Source organism: Loxodonta africana, chromosome 19 (assembly GCF_030014295.1).
Source record: "Loxodonta africana isolate mLoxAfr1 chromosome 19, mLoxAfr1.hap2, whole genome shotgun sequence".
Classification (NCBI taxonomy): domain Eukaryota; kingdom Metazoa; phylum Chordata; class Mammalia; order Proboscidea; family Elephantidae; genus Loxodonta; species Loxodonta africana.
The window spans coordinates 73,725,064-73,746,591 of NC_087360.1; the positions used below are offsets into that span (position 1 = coordinate 73,725,064).

Here is a 21,528-nt window from a genome sequence, read left to right on the forward strand (position 1 = left end):
AGAGTACAAAAGCACAGCTTTTGTAATTTTGGTAATATTGCAATCTTACAAACATATTGCATAGTATGCGTAAGAAAATAGTTCCATTTTTCATATCTCTATATATACAAGAAAACATTTACATGAAAATTACAAAACAAAATAAATGAGTAGTGGACCTGGTTTAAAGAATTGTATAAATAACGAGACACTCAAACAAATCCCAAAGCACATATCTCCATTGTCAGTGAATACCTTGCACATGTTTAACCCTGTTTGGCTTTTATTTATTAATATCCCAACAAATGTGATATTAAGACTGCAAAAACAGAAAGCATCACAGTTCATTATACCTCATTTCCTTCAACATTTTTCATTGACTTCCTCAAAGAGTGGAGCCGCTTTAACGAACACTTAAAAAATAGTTCTCTGTTTTGAGAAGTATTTCCGATTGATTATATTCTCCAAAGAATTTTTAATAGTAGTAAAAGTCTAAACTCAGCTGTGGAAATCTATTCTGGGTATATTTTGGGATATAGGATTTATATACTGGTTTTATGAATACTGAGTTGTTTTTTTTTTTTATGTAGGTATCAAAGGTAGGTGAGCCTTGCCAATTAAATTTTTCTTCTAAAATGAAAGGATTAGCTAATGATCTACGGCTCAGAGTTCTGCAACCAGGATGTCTTCTACCTCTTGTTATAATTTTAAGCTCCCTTACTAATTTAAATAAACTAGTAGGAGCAGCAATGTTGTAGTGTTAAATACAACAGAAATCCTGGTCTTTGGTCGTTGACATTTAAACAACTAATGAGCTGCAGTATAAAACAATATGAATAAGTGTTCAATGAGATGATTCATTTATCATTGTATTAAAAGAATAAAAGTATGATCTTATTTTAGATTTTGATACTAAATTTTACAATATTCATGACTAGAATACACATTACTACATACAGCAAATAATTTCTCCATGTATCTTTAAATATGGTCCCATAAGCAATTTTAGTTAGACCAAACCTACTGGAAGAATTAAGTGCCAAGACCTGGCTCATAGGAAACTGAAATATGAGTTTGGCTTTGATGGCTATATAGAGAATTTGGCCATTAAATACCTCCGACTATTCTAATAATTTGGAAACTCTGATGGCGTAGTGGTTAAGTACTATGACTGCTAACCAAAAAGTTGGCAGTTCAAATCCACCAGGTGCTTCTTGGAAACTCTATGGGGCAATTCTACTCTATCCTATAGGATCACTTTGAGTCAGAATCGACTCAACGACAATGGGCTTATTCTAATAATTTAATATTATGGTAATGAATAATATCTAAATGCCTTACACACTCCCTAAACCTCCAACTACTCCTACCTAATGCAGAAATACCATGTTTGCAATAACAAAATTCATTAGGAGTTTTATTGTATCAGATAACATTTTTATAAAAATGAGGCACTCTCCCATTTAGTCATTCAGATATTAAAATATGTATGAATTTTGCAGTGGCATAATATATTATAAAAATTCAGCAATTGACCTCTGTGATCAAATTACCTTTTCTTCAAAAGATCAATGATTTTTAGTTTGATAGAGATAAGAAATAATATAATGATCCACACAAGGTGTGCGTTTGGTAAGTATTTCAATGAATTTCCTAAATAGTCATTTTGAATAAAACCCAGCTACATTCTTTTCCTTTTTAATGTCAACCATATTGCTGAAGCCTGTCAAGCAAGCATGATTTTCCTAATGGGACCCTGAAGTGAAAATGGTAATAGTGAAGAAGGAGCACAGAAAAGGGAATAAGGAATGGGATGTTGGGAAGATTTGCATTTCAACATTTATAAGTAGAATATTAAGGTACAGAAGGAGATCAAAAATGCTAGTTCAGACTAGGCTACTGCAACCCATGGTTACTGAGACTCAAGTCAATCACTGAAATTTAAAGATGGTGGTGAAGTTGATGTCCCCCTTTCCTAGATAAGCAAACTGAAACCATGGCAACAAAATGTAGTTCTTAAGGTCACGCGACTAGCTAGAGGCAGCACCAGAACTGGTACTCTTGGCTCCATTTCCAGAGATTTGGGGTAACATATTTTAAGATTTCCATGTGTACTCTAAAATTTGAAGTGTAGTATTACCTTAAATCCTTACGTAAATAATTACATACTAATTTTTTTTTTTATATTATAAAGCTTATAGTCCATAAAGATATTTAAAAAAAAAAATAGGACTAAGAAGTGCAGGACAGACATTTTGGAACATTTTGGAGCTGTTTGGGAAAAGAACCAGAAAATTTGGAAGCTTTTTTTGTTTGTTTTTGGCAAGTATTTTACTGAAGTATTCTGATAGAGAAGTATTTCTCTTTGTTTCTGTCTTTGTGATCCAAAAGTAAAGAGGTCCATAAAATACAAAAGAATTGTTTTAGATCAAACAAAACAAACACTCAACTCAAATACTTTTCAGTTCACCCACTCCCAACTTAGAACTGAAATGCTAGAAATACTACAATTCCCCTTCCTTGCTTCCTTCCACTCTTTCTGCCTGTCTGTGTGCCTGCCTCCTTCTCTTCCTGCCTTCCCAGGCTAAACAGTATAAAGTCACTAAGACATGGATAGTAAGATAGCTCATTAGGATCCATGTTGTAAACTTAAAATGAATTATTTTTCTGAATGTGATTTAGGAAGATGAAATTTGCATCATCTAAGTAAACCACGTTATATTTATATATGTTATAACCTGTAAAAATGATATTAGGAAAACAGATAATGAATCTGTCTGGGTAGTCTTCAATCAGGGAGCTTCTCTAGTAAGAAGGAACCAAGCCTTATGTTATAAGGAAATTGAGAACCTTTAAGAACAATCTTCTATGCCTTTAATAGAAGCATGTTCTCTGAGGTTGTATCTATATTTAGACAATCTTAAACAGCCAGTCAAGCAATTTAAATCAACTATTTAGTGGTGGCTAGGAAAGCCGTCTCTCTCTTTTTCCCACTTACCTGACATATTTGATATCATGTAAAAAAAAAAAAAAATCTCTTAAGCTATTATTTTTTACAACTTTTGAGTTGTTTGTTTTTTATATGATATTTATTATTATTAATTTTATAATAACATTTTATCTTTGAATTATGTCTATAACTTTTCAGAATATACTTGAATTAAAAATTTGACAGCCCCTCACTGAAATAGTACCTTTTTTTTCTACTCACTTTTTCATCTTTTCTTTGAGTGGGGCAAATAATTTAAATTCTCAGTAACTTTTTCCACCTCTTATAATAATTGCTCTTGGAATTAGATCATGTTAGAGCTGGAAGGAGCCTCAAGGACACCATTGTATTCAACGTGTTTGTTGTAAAGTTGAGTAAAGCAGTCCCCAGGTTACGAACAAATTCAGTTCCTGACTGTGTCTTTAAGTCTAATTTGGAGGTCAGTCCGGACAGGCGCACACGGTTCTTATTTAGCCTAATTTAGTGCAAGAAAAGGCTCGAAGCCTTTTCAAGGACTCAAAAGCTGCAGGTACAGCAAGTGAAGTTGACTGTGTTGAAGAATTTCTTGCAAGTAGGGGTTGGTGCAATCTTTTCAAAGTGAGGGCAAATTTACGTAACATTAAAGGGTGAGTATGAAACTCATCGCCATCCAGTCAACTCCAGCTCATAGTGACCCTATAGGATGGGATAGAACTGTCCCAGAGGGTTTTCAAAAAGTAGCTGGTGGATTCAAACTGCCGAACTTTTGGTTGAGCAGCGGAACACTTAACCACTGCACCACGAGGGCTCTGGCAAGTGCAAGTTGTCCTTAAATGACCATAACTTGGGGATTGCTGGTCAATGGAAGCCTGGAGAGACTCACAGCCAGCCTCAATCAGTTCACTGATTAGTAGAAGACAGAGCTGAAATTAGAAACAAGAATTATTACTAATCGAAAGAATTCTTTCCATTTGACTGAGAAACTTTCTAATTGTTTTAATTTAGGGATATTTAGAATATGAATGTTTCAAATCAATACATAGTTCCCCCCCTGCCCAAAAGTCTACAATATAGTGATTAAAAAAGTGATTAGCACCCATAATTTCTTAAAACTTCTTGCATTACACTTTGTGGGAGTATTTTGCAAAGACCAATGTGAAAATTCCTCTTGTCAAATTCTAACGTTTTTTACAATATGACTTTTTAAACAATTGCATATTTTAATTATTATGCCAATGTTGATTTGAAGTATATGTGGTAATCCGGAAACACAAGTCAAGTTCTATTTTAAAAGTAACAAAACAGAACTAGCTTTCTAACCCTTCTCCTGAGTACAGAATGCATTTAGTAGAATGGACTTTTTAAAACTATTCAATCAGATGAATATTCCAAACTAGATCATCTGGTCAAATGGTTCATGTGACTGTTTGCATTAGTCGATTTTCCTCCTTTCACTAACCAAATTACTTCAACAAGTTCCAATCTCTCCCTTCACTCTGTGCTGTAGAGACCTGACCCCCAAAGGTTCTACAGCCATGATCCCCAAAATGAAGCATTTGCACACCTATTATAGTGTGCATAAGAAAAAAGAGTGAATGGCATGTGGAAATTAAGGACTTACCTTATATTATTCAAGTCATCTTCCCATAAAAAAAAAAAAAGTCATCTTCCCATAGTAGGAGATAATTAATACAGTTTTACATTCTTGGATCCCATATATTTCAAGATTCTGGTTGAGGAGTGCTGTGATATACCTATAGACTATGGAGCTATTTACTAGGAGCTAATTTACAAAAACAAGCAGTGAAGAATGGAAGGAAGTAGGATTTCTGATGTTAGGCTGGTTCAACAGTCTAGTAAAAGTAACTAAATCTTAAGAGCTGAATAGAAATGTGACTACTTTCCTTAAAATATAAATGGAATGATGTGAACACATTTTCAACATGTTTCTTAACATTTGTCTTTCTTTACTGACTACTCATGTATTTTAATGTAATTACTAAGATAATCTTAACTCTCAGTAAAAATAGAGATATTAATTTTGAAGATGATATTCCAATGGAAAGTGAATCCATTCTCAGTAGTCAGCATTGCATTAGAATTTTTTTATTTGGAGTTTGGATCTTAGCAGTTAAGTTCAACTATAAAGTGAACGGGGTAAACAAGAACTGTACTATTTAAACTTAACTGTAAAGAATAGAATATAATTTTTTTTAATAAATGATGTATGGATTCCACACGGTCAGTATGTCCCTCATAATCCTATCTTCTATTGCAATAAACTAGATGTTTAGTTAAAAGCAAATACATCACATGCAATAGCCAAGTAAATATTATATAAGGCCATTCAGATCTGACAAATGACAGTGTAATGGCATTTTGTTACTTCTGTAAAGATTATATTGCTGAGTGCTTTCAAAATCACCTCATGTATAAAATTGTGGACTTAGTAGACAAACAATAACAACACGTTGAATTGAAGAAACAAAACTCAGGGAAGGATTCTGTCTTTCGGTCTTTTTTTTTTTCATTTCATTAAAAACCATGTATTGAATTTAATTTTTAGTAAAGCAAGCATTACATAATGCTTCAAAATTTTAAAATTCAGGGATAAAAGTTTACATCCAAAAAGATGAATGGAAAATTGTGCTTTCAGACTGTAGAGTCAGTGTTCATTCAGGGTTTACCATTTCAGCTTGCCATTGGTTACTGGGAACTTCATCTATGTGATGTATATATGTGTAGTTCATATCCAGGTCCTCCAAAAACCTAAAACTATGTGCTTCACCTCACGTAGCAAAGGCACCTATGTTATTCTCCCTTTCAAGCGAAAGTTACGATCCAGTTTTCCTGCTGAAGATGATTTTCCACTGCTGTGTCGTTCACAAGCCCTGTGTTGAGCAGTAAATCACCAGATAAGGTGGCGGTGCGTCCTGCTCACACTGGAAGAAGTAGCTCTGTGGACCATTTGAAGAAGCTCTGGCCTGATCACAAGGGAAACCGAGCAGAACTGTGAAGCAGACGGACAGGAACAAAAGGCTATTCTGGTGTGAGGAGAAATCAGTCATTTCAGCTCCACAAGCAGGTGTTGCTACTGGACTGACAGGTGGAGCCTACTCCTGCTGGAGAAAGGTAAAGTTTGCCATTGGGGCAGACACAGAGCTCGTACACCGTCTGTCGAGAATTTGAGGAGCTAGATGAAGAAGATGAGAAGGAGCCGGTCGGTAGATTTCCCAGCCGGATTGTATCTGCATTTAAAAATATCTGGGGGAAAAGAAATTGCATTTTAAATTATGTTAGCATTCTATACCCCTCAGAGCTTTACAGTGGTCTAATAAGAAAGACTAAACAACAAACAATTCCATTGACTTAGCTGCCATGCTTTGTTGAACAAACAAATTACATTCCTACAGTACGGCCCAAGCGCTCTGCAGCTGTCTTCTCCCCTGAGATATCGTGCATTCTGACAGAAAGTCCTACGTCTGAAAGGCAGGATTGTGCAATGTGCTTAAAGGGCCAACCCAGTTATTCAAACAGTCCAGGAAATTGATTTTGACAGAGTCTTTCAATTTAGCATCTTACCCATGTCTAGCCTAAACAATATGCAAAGAAATGAGGGTGGTCATGGAGATGATATTACTGAAGCAATAGGCAATTAATAATAGTAATAATAAAAAGTATTCTCTGATGTTGTTCCAATAGGAAGTAGCTGTTCAGTGATAGAATTCTCGCCTTCCACGGGTGAGACCCGAGTTTGGTTCCTGGCCGATACCGCTCATGTGCAGTCACCACCTGTCTGTCATGGGAGGCTTGAGTGTTGCTATGGCATTGCACAGGCTTCAGTAGAGCTTCTAGGCTCAGATAGAGCTAAGAAGAAAGGTCTGGTGTTCTATTTCTGAAAATCAGCCAGTGAAAACTCTATGGATCACAATGATCAAGTCCTCTTGTGCATGCTGTGGTCATGAGTCAGGGCCGACTCCACAATAGAAAAAAAAAAAAAAGATTTGTTTCAATATTCATGAAAGCATGATGACTCACAGCCTAATATATACATATATATGTATATATATATAAACAGATCCATTGCTGTCCAGTCGATTCCAACTCATAGCGACCCTATAGGACAGGGTAGAACTGCCCCATGAGGTTTCCAAGGAGCACCTGGTAATGCAAACTGCCAGCCTTTTGGTTATCAGCAGAGGTCTTAACCACTGTACCACCAGGGCTCCCTAATATATGTACCAAGTAAATACTCTGCATAGTAAACAACAGGCGTTATTGGCCATAATCAGATGTGAAGTGTCCATGAAAGACAGGACTTGTACTTAACACCCGCTTTGCTCCATTGTCTAACTTGTGAAATTACTTGACTTATTCCAAGTCATGGTCTCAGTAATTGTAGGCACAGTGACCGTATGATTTTGATATGCATGGGGGAAAGTTCTAAAAGAAGAAAAAATAGATCGTGAATTCACATGGGCAAAGCAGACAGCTCTCTCCAGTTATCTCTGGAGTGTTTTGTCATGTGACCAATTACCGCCAAAAGGTAACCCTAAATTCACAGCACCATTTTTCCATCTTCGCTGTCATCCAGGTCCTATTCATCTCTTACTGGGGCCCCTGCAACAGCCCCAATTGGGCCTCCCACAGCCACTTGTCTTATTACAGCCTGTGCAGCATACTGCTCGAGTGGACTTCACCAAAACGCAAGTCATTCATGTCACCCCCCTTCTCAGCACTTTCTAATGTCCTCCCAGCACACCCCACAGCCCCCACACGCTCTGACCTATCTGTCAACATTATTTTCTATAATATCTCTCGCTCCAACTCTTGGCTTTTCTCAAACATACTCAGAGAACTCTGATCTCAGAGCTTTTGCATTCCCCATTTCCTCAGTTTGAAATCTGTTTTTTTGGTAAGCAGCTGTAGCTTTTAACCACCAGGGTTAAGAGGGCTAGGGCTTAGGCACTAAGGATGGTAGAGGAAAAGAGATATTTCCACTGTCTCCCTATTTGTAGGTTTTACGTTTTCGAACCACATGAATCTACTCTGTATTACAAATAAGCCTTTTTCTAAAGGATCCATATGGCTATTCATATAGATTTTAAATTAATTTAGGTGTGAACATGACTTTATTTTTACCAAAAATTCACCTTCTCAAAATGAACTTTCCTGACCCCTCCCCCCGCCATCTAAAAGAGCACTAATCCATTAATCTCTGCTTAACAGCTTTACTTTATGGTAACAGAAACTTTTTAGTAACGGTCACTTCCTAACATTATATGAAGTATGCAGTTGTTCTTTTATAACTTGCCAGTAAGATCCGTGAGCGTGGGGCTTGTTTTTTGTTCACAGATTTAGAAGTGTACCTAGAACTGTGCCAGTACATGGTAACTGAGTTAATTAATCCCTCCTTAGTGTGAACTCTCCGCTCCGGGGTATAAATACTTCCTTCCCTCAGACCAGTTCATCTGCTTTCTGATCCATTGATCTTTCCCTGATGCTCCAAGCTCAAAGGGCTCTTCTTACATGGTCCTCTCAAAGCATTTTATCCTTTCTAATATCTTATTCTGCTGATACCATATGCTACCTTATGGTCACATTGATGTCCTACGTTTCCCACTACATTATGTGGTCCTTAAACATAGAATCATGCATGATTCTTTTAAAATAATTTTTCAGCATTTGACCCAGCGCATACGCTATACTCATAATGTAAACAGTGTTGAATAAAATAAATAAATTATAAAATAAATGAATGACTGTATCTGTTAATATTCAAAGAAAGCATAATTAAAGTTTTTGTCTGCAGGCTTCAAATATTGAAGTGCATTTCCCTGTATCTACTTCTGGGTTAAGTGATAGGAATGCAAAGAGAAAGAAAATACCTTTTTTTTTAAAGGAGATTTTTCAGGTGTGAATGTAAAAAAATAAGTTAGAATGAATAGGACCCTTAGAAAGAGAATATGGTTTATTCTTGGCTTGAGATAGAAAACAAAGTTACGATGTAAAAAGGGGTGTTATATATTGAAGGAGCCCTGGTGGTGCGTTGGTTAAGTGCTCAGCTGCTAATGGAAAGGTCAGTATTTCAGACCCACCAACTGCTCCATGGGAGAAAGATGAAGCAGTCTGTTCCCGTAAAGATTTAAAACCTTAGAAAACTCTATGGGTTTTTCATAGTTCTACTCTGTCCTATAGGGTCACTATGAGTTGGAATCGACTCAAGGGCAATTAGTTTGGTTTTTTGTTTGTTTTGTTTCTGTTTTTTATATGTTGATTCCTTCAGAGTCAACCCTCGTTGAGCCTGTCCTGGTTTCTGCAGCATGGATGGGCTTGCCTATACCTTTCTGCCCAGCTAAGGTACACCATGATGTTTTCCACTTTCCAACTTCTAAAACTGACATTTCTATTCTATATTGCCCCATAATTCATATAATCTGCTGATTACAGAACTCTTCCCTGTTCCCAGAATATCACTCCTGAGCGTTTAAGTCAGAATCCACTGTCATCTTTCTACCAAGGATTCTTGTATCTTGTCCTTGTCTGTTGGAGTCAGGACTATCAATGTCACAGAAAATTGGAATTGTTTTCTCCTTCTTCTGTAATATTGTAACATATATGCCATTATATGTTATTGTATTGCATATGCTATCATAACATTTACATATTTTTCCTTTAATTGTGATTCAGGCTGTCTTCTGAGCTAAATTTGAAATTCCTTGCAACGTTATGTTTCAAATGACTTTGGATTTTCTGCAGTGTGGAATTTCATGTATAATTTCATTCTTCTGCATGCCATCCCTTAGTTTGGATATCTCAACGAAATTTCTGTTCTGACATTAATTAGCTTGAAAACTAAGGGCAGGACTGTATATATATTACTTAGTAAATTATCTATCTGCCTTTCTGTGACATAGTCACTGTAGCAAATAGAAAGATGTTATATTATTTCACATTTCTCACTAGGAACATTTCATCATATTTAATTCTAATATAAAATGCTAAGCATTTAAGTACTTTTATTTTTTAGTACAAAAAAATGACCAAAGCTGAAAACCTCTGACCGTGATTTATTTATAGCATAATACTTTCATTAGCAATTAAACTTAAACTTGAAATCGAATCAAAGGATTCTGCTGATGCATTGAATAAAAAAAAGTGGTTTATAAACGGGAACAGAATAGAGGTTGATATCCACCAGTATTTAATACAGGATCATTCATTATGAATAATTTGAATGAAGATTAGCATAATAAAAGCAACTCTTAAAAAAAGAATGGCAAGATGTTTAAAAGAAATGTCTGACTTGCTGTGGTAAACGAAGGATTGTATTTCGTAATTGTAGTGGAAAGAAACATGGGTGTATCTTAAAAATATTATAAATCTAATTTCTTGGTCACTTATGTCATAATATCCATAAGATTCTAACATGGTCTTGCCAGTAAGTCCATTTATTAAAAAAAACAAAAAAACAGGGATTTAGATGTGGCTGACTTGTGAATGAATTTCTTTCAAGTGGACTGTAAACAGTTTTAACTTAAGAAAGTGATATTAGGGTTACCAAATTTAATATTCAAATAGAGCTAATATACTTCTAAATTAAACTATCTCACGAAGCAACTCTATTTTTTCCCTGGAATTATATGCACTTAATTTGAGAAGAAGCACTGTCTGCTGTAAAAGGTTAGGCCAGCCCTCCCCTGCCCCCCCCAAAAAAAGAGGCAAAATATTTACTTAAAAAATACTTAAAATTTATACTTTAAATATTTAAATGAATAACTGAGACACTAACATAAAGGTGGGAAAAGAGCACCCTCTTTATGATTGTGTTCATATGTGTTAATCTTCATCTTTACACCTGATTAGGCACACAAGGCTGCACAGCATCCCTCTTAAATTACCATTTCAGTCTTTTTCTTTTCAACTGGATGTTGGTGATCTCATAATCCAAAAATAAATACACAGATGAGGAAAGGAAGTGCTAAGGGAATGAACCGGAAACAGCAATACAACAGATTTGGACCTTCAAGAGCTTTGGGAATTATAATAAAAAGACATAGAAAAGCATATGTATCCTGTATAAGGATTTGTAAAAGCAGATCTGAAAAGAAATAGATGAGAACCCAAGAAATGAAAACCATAATCGCTAAAAGCAAATGTTCCAAGTGGGGGTGAAATAAGGTATTAGATACTGAAGAGGAACCTGAGAAAATAGATTGACTAAATAAACCCACTGAGGCAGAGAGATAAAGGGATAGAAAATGTGAAAAGATTTGGAGGGTAAGAGAATGACAATGCATAACATTTTCTCAGAATTTCAGGCAAATACCATAGAAAAAGAGGGAGAAAGGTAATATCTGAAAAGATAATACTGAGGAAATTCCAGATTTGATAAAAATGTCAATCTTCCGACATAGCACACAATATGTATTGCAGGCAAGGTGAGTGAAATTAGGTATCACAGAATAGTTAAACAGTGGACACCAAAGCCAAACAGATCTTTAAAGCAGTCGGAGAGAAAAGACAGATAATCTTTAAATGCAATGATAGTAAGACTTAGAGGAGATTCTTGACAGAAAAAAGTGACAGAAAATAAACTATTAACACATATCTCCTTCTACAGGAAATAGTGATTGTAGTAAATGGCAAAGTTAACTTTTATTTTCTTTTTATAAAAATATAGGTACTATTTCAACAGAAATGTAGGTCAACAAATAAACAAACTAAGTACTTTTTGAAGATCAAATAGAACTAAGAAGACAAATATCACCTTCAATCTTAATACTATCTTGATGGTAATTACATTTATATACCAATTTTGAAATCACAGAAATTTAGATGTGGTTCACTTGTGAATGAGTATCTTTCAAGTAGAACAGAAATGGAGCTTTGCCTGAAAAAGTAATGTTAAACACACACACAAAAAAACACCCCAAGCCCCTTGCCATCGAGTCAATTCCATTCTGACTCATAGCCACCTTGTAGGACAAAGTAGAACTGCCCCATAGATTTTCCAAGGCTGTAAACCTTGAAGCCGATGGCCCCATCTTTCTGTGGCAAAGAGGTTGGTGGGTTCAAACTTCTACCTTTGGGTTAGGAGCCAAGCACTTAACCACTGGGTCACCCAGAGCTCCCTAAAAGTAACATTAAACCTGTTGCTGTGGAGTCGATTCCGACTCACGGCAACCCTGTAAGACAGAGTAGAACTGCCCCAATGGGTTTCCAATGGATTAGAACTGCGGACTTTTCTTTAGCCGCTGAACTCTTAACCACTAGGTCACCAGGGTTTCCATAAAAGTCATGTTAGGTTTACCAAATTTAATATTCAAGAGAACTAATATTATCAAAAGTTAAACCATGTCATGATGCAATTCTGTATGTTGTCCCTGAAACAGTATGCAGGTAGTTTGAGAAGGGCTCCCTCACTCTTGCACTCACCTCCCCCTCTGTTGACTGCAAATGGAGCTCCTTCCTGCAGGTGGCCTTGAAGTCTCCTGCAGCAGCGCTCACCTGGACCCCTCGAGGTGCCTCCATTATCAAGGACCTAGTTGGTGATTCAAGCCTGAGGGAAAAACAAAAGAATCCTTAATACAAAAGAGAATACGTTATGATGAATTAAAAGATAACCTCAATTAATCAAAACAAAACAGGGTGGCATAATTAAAAATTCTGTTTTTTTTTTTTTCCCAATAAAACCCAAAATGAGTTTTAGTATAATTTTTTTTTTTAATTGCCTTGTCTAGTTTTTTGGCTCTTTATAAAACTCTTCATTTGTTAACATCAATTATTTACTCTCATTTGTATAATGATTTAGTCACTATGTTTTATGTTGTTTCCATTCCTAATGGAGTGGAAAGTAGGCCATGATAAGTTTACTTGTTTAAATATTTTATACATTATCAATATTAATGATGGAGTTTTAATAAATAAATTAGTACCATCTTAGCCCATAAATATTCCTCAATAAAGAGTCCCTGCCTTGCAAAGATGTGAGGACTTTAATGAAATCATTAATATTGCAAAATTTTAAACTTGCATGGACAAAATTTTGTAAACTTGAAATTTTTCAAAGTATTCATTACACCTCTAGACACTAATTTAAATGAATAAGTAAGACATTTCCTACATCAACTGACCTTCACTGGCCCAATGAAATGCTCCGGAATGAATGATTCTAGTCTGAGAAAGAGGGACGAGGTGATTAGAACGTTTACTACCGAACACTTCGAGGGGAAAAAAAAAAAAAAGTATTTTAGATAGTTGCCCTACAAAAGAAAGGTAATTGGGAGACAGTTTCAAAATTATCTTCAAATATAAAACTAGAGAAAAGAGCAAATGAAGACAGAATACAGAAACTAGACTGCGGCCGAAAAACACGCTGGCTGCAGGAAGAGGAAGTGTCCACGAGTACGTAGATGCAGCTGTCTGTGTTTCTCCAGACCATGTGAAATTAGCACAAGGGTCATCCCAGGCTCACATTCACCATAATCCAGAGCAACCAGCTTCCTTTGGGACAATAAATTCAAACTTGTTTTGCAGAGAACCACATCAAAAGATCCCTGATGGAGAAAAATGTAGAACAAAACTCAAACTCCTAAAAAAAGGCCAGACTTACTGGACCAGTAAAGACTAAATGAACCCTTGGGACTGTCACCCTGAGATACAACTTAAACTTGGAACTCAATCCACTCCCAGAGGTCACCTTTCAGCCAAACGACAGGTTGGCCCATAAAATAAATAATATCACCCAAGAGTACTGCGTTCCTCAAAATAATCATCTAGATGAAACCAAATGGTTAACATTTACCCTAGACCAAAGATGAGAAGCCTAGAGAGGACAGAGAAGCTAGATTAACGAAAACAGGACCAGCAAAATATAAATATCGAGAATGATGACATATTGTGAAGAATGTAACCAGTGTCACTGAACAATATGTATAGAAACTTAAATGAAAACAGAATCTCCTGTGTAAATTTTCGCCACACACACACACACACACACAAATAGCTCCCTCTGAGTAGTGAAACCAAGGACTAAAAGTGACATTGAAGAAGTACAACCAGCATCTAGAGGAGGTAACTTCGCTGCTTTCAAATCATCTGCCTCTCTCACCAAAGCACGTTGGAAACTTCCATCTTTATGGGCCTCTTGGATATCTTTATAAAATCCCTGGAGGGCTCAAGGCTTTGAAAACTTTTTTTTCTTTTTAAGGAACATTTGTTTTGTTGTTCTCATTAAAATATCACAATTTTTTCATAGAAAATTTGAAAACTGAGAAAAAACATAATTCATAATCCTTAGTAACACTATTGAGTTAGTAATATCCATTATTAACATTTTGTATGCATTAGTACTTACATTTCAAAATCTGAATGTTAAAATATGCATTTTGTAATAAATTTCCCCTGTGTATCACTCAAACATATACCACCTTGAACAGGGTATCCAGGACCACTACTATTTGTTGTTAATTATTCATAACATTGATTGTGATTACATAAGTTTAGATATGAGTAAACTATTCACAATGCAGTCAGATAGAAGTTTAATTGAAATAGATTAATATTCTTAAATATTATGAATCTGCCGCTCAAGGAAATGTAAACTAATGAACCTAGAAATGGAGGACTCAGAAAAAAAATGGAAAAAGAAATGGAGGAACACACACTTATTTTATCAAGTAACGAATATGGTTTAGTTTGTTTCCAAGTATGATGGCCTGAGATTATTACTCATAAATGATAGTTAAACACTCATATTCTCATAAATGATAGTTAAATACCCATATCAACTATGTAAAAGCTTTGTACTTTTTTTTTTTTTTTTTTGCCAAAAGGGAGTTTTTATTACTCTGAGGATTGGCCTTCAGCCCCGGGGTAGAACTCCAATTAGACTGAACTTCATGGAAGGCTCCTTTATTAATTATGTACTATGAAAATGCTTATTATATCCATATTCACTTTATATCTCAAGTATCCATTGCCAGTGTAGCCAGAGGGCAGTGCTTTTCTAACACCGGTTTAGAGAATACCTACCTATTCTCTGATCCTTCTGATCCCAGTGAGGATTGAGAGCTGGGCAGGTTAGCCAGCCACAATAAGCCTTAATTTCCTCATCCTCAAGTTGATAATAACACTGTTTTGTTGTGGAATTACTTTGAGAATTATGGGAGATAGGTATGTAGCAGAACCTCCCACTGCCATTGAGTCAATTCCAACTCACAGTGACCCTATGGGACAGAGTAGAACATCCCTATAGGGTTTCCAAGGCTGTAATCTTTATAGGAGCAGATTGCCACATCTGTGACAAAATAATATTCTGAAATATTAATTTCCTCCTTGTATCACTTGTCTTTTCCTCATTCATTATGCAGTATCTTTTGCCATAGGTGGTAGAGAAGCTGCCAAAGGTCTTTCGAGCTTGTTCTCCCTAGGCTGCATGCAACACTAGGAAAAGTGTAGAGAGCTGAACTGACTAGGGTTTAGTTTCTGGCATCCGGGGCATAAAGTTTAAACATGTGAATTAAGTTTTGCAGAAACATTTTCATTTCTTCCGCACCTAATTTTGTTGCCTAAGGCATGTAACTTCTATAAATATAATTGTTGATTTTTTTAAACATATCACATGGTATGTAATAGATATTCAGAATAGGTAGCAGTTTTTACATTATTGACAAATACTGCAAGTGCTGAAGTGATTAAACCAGTTGTAACTTTATACTTTGCTAATCTTGGTAAAATGAAGTGTAGTGATTATTAAGAAATAAAATATAGGGAAGGAAGGGGTGGGGATGGAAAAATACTAAATAGACAATGGATAGGTGGTGGCTTTGGTGAGGGGTAGGACAGTGCATAATGCTAGGGAGGCCAGTGCAGCTTGTACAAAAAACAAAAAAAGAAAAGAAAAAAAAAAAAAACCTAAAAACAAACAAAAAAGGAAAATTAAAAAAATAAAATATAATTTCATTAACAATAGCACTGTCTGTTTTGAATAGCATCCAATATTCAGGTGACTAATAGACTGTAAACCAAAAACCAAGCCAAACCCTTTGCTGTTGAGATGATTCTGACTCATAGCAACCCTATAGGACAGAGTGGAACTGCCCCATAGAGTTTCCAAGGAGCACCTGGTGGATTGGAACTGCCGACCTTTTGGTTAGCAGTTGAAGCTCTTAACCACTACACCACCAGGGTTTCCAATATACCCTAGGAATTTAAAATTAGTTATGGTAGGAGTGTGCAGTTAAAGAGTATGAAATAAAAACTTAATATAATAGTTGGAGGATTTCTTAATTCTATTTTCAAATGAACACACGCCAGTAGTCAAATATTTGCTATAAATATGAAGATTAAAGCAAGTTTGTGAACAATTTTTTTGAAGCTAGCTTATGGACCTAATAGGGAGGAAAAAAATAATGGATAAAAATAACCACGACCTCAAGAATCCATGAAATAATACCAAAAGGCCTAACATGAGGTATTTGGAGTCCTAGAAAGAAAAAAGAAAGAGAATAGGTCAGGAAACATATGTGAAGTCATAATGTCTGGAAATTTCCATAATGTTCGGAAAAACATAATTTACAGGTTCAAGAAGTGCCTTGAAACTAAAGCAAGATAGCTATAAGAGAAAACATGCCTAAGCACATCAACAACCAATTGCTGAAAAAACAAAAGTGAAGAGAAAATCTTTGAATCAGAAAAAAAATGTGTTTAATAATTTAAATGGATAGTTTTCATTATGAACTGTGAAAGCTAGAAGAAAGTGATATAATATCTTTAAAGTTTTAAAAGAACAAAAAACTGTCAATCAAAATTTTTGTAGCCAGCAAAATTATCCTTTTAGAATAAAGGCAAAACAAAACAAAAAGAAGACTTATATTTAAAAAAAACAAAAAAACTAGAGATTTTGTTGTAAACAGATCTGCATTGAAAGAAATGCTTAGGCTAGGGGAAAATGATACTAAATAAGTTATCAAACCTTTAGGAAAGAATGAACATCAGCAGAAATGGTAAATATCTAGAAAAATATAAAAGACTAACTTTTAATTTAAAAACATGAATCAAAAAAAAAAAAACTTTCAAAATGAAGATTACAGTGGGTGACTAGGGATTATAGCAGAGAGAAGGACAAATGTTGACCTACAGTCTCCCTACCCTCTCTTTTTCCAAAGCAGTTTTACTTTTCTGGTTTCTATATACCAGGGCTGCAACAGGATTTTGTTATTATTTTCATCAATTCTGAAAAAAAAAAAAGGCGACCTAGTTCTCTAGAAGAATTCTCAACATACTGAGGAAAGAATTCAAATTCTTTTAAACTAAGTTGTAAGATGAAATCACTAAATAGTTAGGTGCCATCAAGTCAGTTCCCACTCATAGTGACCCTATGTACAACAGAACAAAACAATGCCCTGTCCTACACCATCCTCACAATCGCTACTATGTTTTGAGTCCATTGTTGTACCCACTGTATTAATCCATATCCTTGAAGGTCTTCCTCTTTTTTGATGACCCTCTAGCATACCAAGCAAAATGTCCTTCTCCCGGGACTAGTCCCTCCTGATAACTTGTCCAAAGTACACGAGACAGTCTCCAGCCATCCTTGCTTCTAAGGAGTATTCCGGCTGTACTTCTTCCAAAAAGGTTTTGTTTCTCCTTTTGGTTGTTATGGTTGTTAGGTTCCAACAAGTTAGTTCCAACTCATAGCTACCCTAGGTAGAACAGAACAAAACACTGCCTGGTCCAGCACCATCCTCAAAATCATTGTTATGCTTGAGCCCATTGTTGCAGCCACGGTGTCAATTCATCTTGTTGAGGATCTTCCTCTTTTTTGCTGACCCTCTACTCTACCAAGCATGATGTCCTTCTCCAGGGACTGGTCCCGCCTGATAACATGTCCAAAGTTTGTCTCATCATCCTCCCTTCTAATGAGCAATCTGTACTTCTTCTAAGACAGGTTTACTCGTTCTTCTGGCAGGCGATGGTATATTAAATATTCTCTGCCAATACCGTATTTCAAAGGCATTGATTCTTCTTCAGTCTTCCTTATTAATTGTCCAGCTTTCTTATGCATCTGAGGTAACTGAAAACACCGTGGCTTGGGTAGGGTGCACCTTAGTCCTCAAAGTGACATCTTTGGTTTTTAATAAACAAGTCTCTTACAGCAGATTTGCCCAGTGCAATGTGTCATTTGACTTCTTGACTGCTGCTTCCATGGGTGTTGATTGTGAATCCAAGTAAAATGAAACCCTTGACAACTTCAATCTTTTCTCCATTTATCATGATGTTGCTCATTGGTCCAGTTGCGAGGATTATTTTCTTTATGTTGAGGTGTAATCCATACTGAAGGCTGTGGTCTTTGATCTTCATCAGTAAGTGCTTCAAGGCCTCTTCACTTTCAGCAAGCAAGGTTGTGTCATCTGCGTATCACAGATTGTTAATGAATCTTCCTCAAATCCTGATGCTGCATTTTTCTTCATATAACCCAGCATCTCAGATTATTTCCTCAGCATTCAGATTGAATAAGTATGGTGAAAGGATACAAACCTGATGCACACCTTTCCTGACTTTAAACCACACAGTATCTCCTTGTTCTGTTTGAATGACTGCCTCTTGGTCTATGTATAGGTTCCTCATGAACACAATTAAGTGTTCTGGAGTTCCCATTCTTTGCAATGTTATCCATAGTTTGTTATGAGCCACACATTCGAATGCCTTCTCATAGTCAATAGAACACAGGTAAATATCTTTCTGATATTCTCTGCTTTCGGCCAAGATCTATTTGACATCAGCAATAATATCCCTTGCTCCAAGTCCTCTTCTGAATCTGGCTTGAATTTCTGGCAGTTCCTTTCTGATGTACTGCTGCAAATGCTTTTAAATGATCTTCAGCAAAATTATACTTGTGTGTGATATTATGATATTGTTCGATAATTTACACATTCTGTTGGGTCATCTTTCTTTGCAATAGGCAGAAATAGGAATCTCTTAGAGTTGGTTGGCCAGGTAGTTGTCTTCCAAATTTCTTGGCATAGACGAGTGAGTGCCTCCATCTATGCATTTGTTTGTTGAAACATTTCAATTGCTATTCCATCAATTTCTGGAGCTTTGTTTTTTGCCAAAGCCTTCAATGTAGCTTGGACTTCCTTCAATACCATCAGTTCCTGATCATATGGTACGTCTTGAAATGGTTGAACGTTGTCCAATTCTTTTTGGTACAGTGACCATGTATTCCTTCCATCTTCCTTTGATGCTTCCTGCACTGATCAGTATTTTGCCCATAAACCAAAACCAAACCCTTTGCCATCGAGTCGATTCCAACTCATTTTGCCCATAGAATCCGGAATCGCAACTGGAGGTTTGAGTTTTTTCTTTCTGTTTGGATTTCTAACGTCAGGTCTTTGCACATTTCATTGTAGTACTTTACTTTGTCTTCTCGATCCACCCTTTGAAATCTTCTGTTCAGTTCTTTTCCCTTTCCTTTCAATTACGAATAAGTTGACAATTGAACAAAAAGTGTTTTAAGGAAAAAAAAAAGTCAATGCAAACTGTGTGACACAAATCTCCCATTATGTTCTCTTGCCTCATATTAGATCACACCACTCTCCAGATCGTTTGTCATTCTGTGTCCCCAAGACTGCAAGCTAAGGATGAGCTTTCCATAATGCTCATTGGCTGCTAATCCTAAATAAATATGTTAGTGTAGAAAGAACAAAAAAATAAAAGGAAGGAAGGAATGAGGGAAGGAAAAGAAAACAAAAAAGAAAAATACTGTTTTTAGTATTTGTTTCCCCCCTCAGAGGTAGAAAAATATCAGCAAAATAATTTACCCTCATATTGAGGGTGTATCTCAAAGCAAAATCTTCACCACTTACTAAACGATGGCTTTTCCTTGAGTAAAGGAGTAAATTAGAGCTTTCCAAAATTAGTTTCCAAAGGTTAACCTGGAACCTACAAACCTTAAGATTTCAGTTTTAAATTGTATTCTTACAAGAATGAGAATAATAAAAATATGGCAGTTATGTCATTAGATATTAATTTATTTTACTGATTCCAACTCAAGATTTTTAAAAATTATTCTTATAACAGTTAATGGAACTCAGACAAAAGTAATCTTTGGGTAATGGGCATACAAAATGGTTTCATCACTTCTCCCCATAGAGTACAAAACTCTTTGAATTGCAATAATTTAACTATGAATTTATCTAAGAAATAAAAAAGGCCATTCATATTTTGGTTATTTCACCAAACATACTATTTTTGTCTTTACTGACAGTATTGCTACAGAATGAATTCTTTAGCCTTTTAAATTATAGCTCCCTAGTACGAAACAACGGTATCTCCTTCAGGACCCATGCTAGCCCAATGGTTAAGAGTTCAGCTGCTAACTAAAAGTTTGGCAGTTTGAATCCACCAGGCGCTCCCTGGAAACCCTATGGGGCAGTTCTACTCTGTCCTGTAGGGTCACTAGGAGTCACGATCGACTTGATGGCAATAGGTTTGGTTTTTTTGGTATATATTAAATTAATGAGAATCTGTATGTGTGGGTTTAAAATGCACATGAAAACAACATAGGTCTTGGCACATATTAAGGACTCATCAAACATTTGTTGAATAAATAAATGGTAGAAAGCCTTTATCTTTTTTACATCAAAATATTATCTACATTCTGTCATAAACTTTTTGAAATTTTCCTTCCTAAAATTTTTTATTTTTGACAGTAACAAAATCAAAGACAATATGGCTACCTATTCCCCAAATTGCCATTTTATTTACTTGGCCAAGCAATCTCACCTGGTAGATTAGGATTAGTTGCTGACTAAAAATAATTATTACTGTTCCGGAAGGAAAATTGTCAGCATGACTTGTAAAGATCTTCTCAGACACTCGGCTTTTAATCTTCAGCACACAAATGAATAATTGAGAACCCCCATCATTACTGTGCTTTGCTTCTTATTCAGTTTTGGAATTTAGATCAGTAACCCTCATCTCAGGGGTTGCCAATCTGTTTTCTGCACTAGCCAGTAGACTTGGCTTAGCGAACTATTTAAATAATTGATGAATATTAGAAAATTAAAAATAAAAAACAGAAATAATATATGCTAATTATAATTTAATTCATATTTACATTTATGAATTTTGAGCCATGTCAGCAAGATAACTAATTAGCAGTTGGCTCTGTTCCTCTTTTGGCAATAGGCTTTTAAGGGTGAAAATTGCAAAATGTGTGCATGATTACTAAATAGAAGTCAAAAATATTTCTTTTAGAACATAGCAATTTTTTAAAGTTTTATTGAATCAATTAGTTAACTCCTGTATTTATATTAAAATAAAGTTCAAAAACAGTTGGAGTCAATGTTACTCACAGGCTTCTTGGTAATACAATGTCAACTGATGCCACAATCCTTAGATCACATCCAGTTAGTTCGTTTCCCTGTCATTCATTTTTGCTAAATTTCAGTAATGCAAATTGACAAATGCTTGTCAAGCACTGTTATATGTGAGATGCAGTGCTCGCTACTATAAAAATGAGGATGAGCAAGGAAGGAGTGGATCCTGTTTTTATGGAACTCACAGCTTTGTTT

General features: G+C 35.6%; 1 protein-coding gene across 3 annotated transcripts in view; it reads right to left on the reverse strand.

Annotated features, from left to right (window-relative positions):
- Nucleotides 1-6,013: 6,013 nt before the first annotated feature.
- The window catches only part of SGCZ (sarcoglycan zeta), a 354,876-nt gene continuing 339,361 nt past the window's right edge, over nucleotides 6,014-21,528 (reverse strand). For all 3 annotated transcript variants that reach the window (XM_064272869.1, XM_064272870.1, XM_064272868.1), the window contains 2 exons: nucleotides 12,386-12,509; nucleotides 6,014-6,211 (listed from right to left, as the gene is read on the reverse strand). In XM_064272869.1, the coding sequence (XP_064128939.1) occupies nucleotides 6,017-6,211; nucleotides 12,386-12,509 (319 nt within the window). In that variant the 3' untranslated portion in view covers nucleotides 6,014-6,016. The remainder of the gene's footprint in view (nucleotides 6,212-12,385; nucleotides 12,510-21,528) is intronic.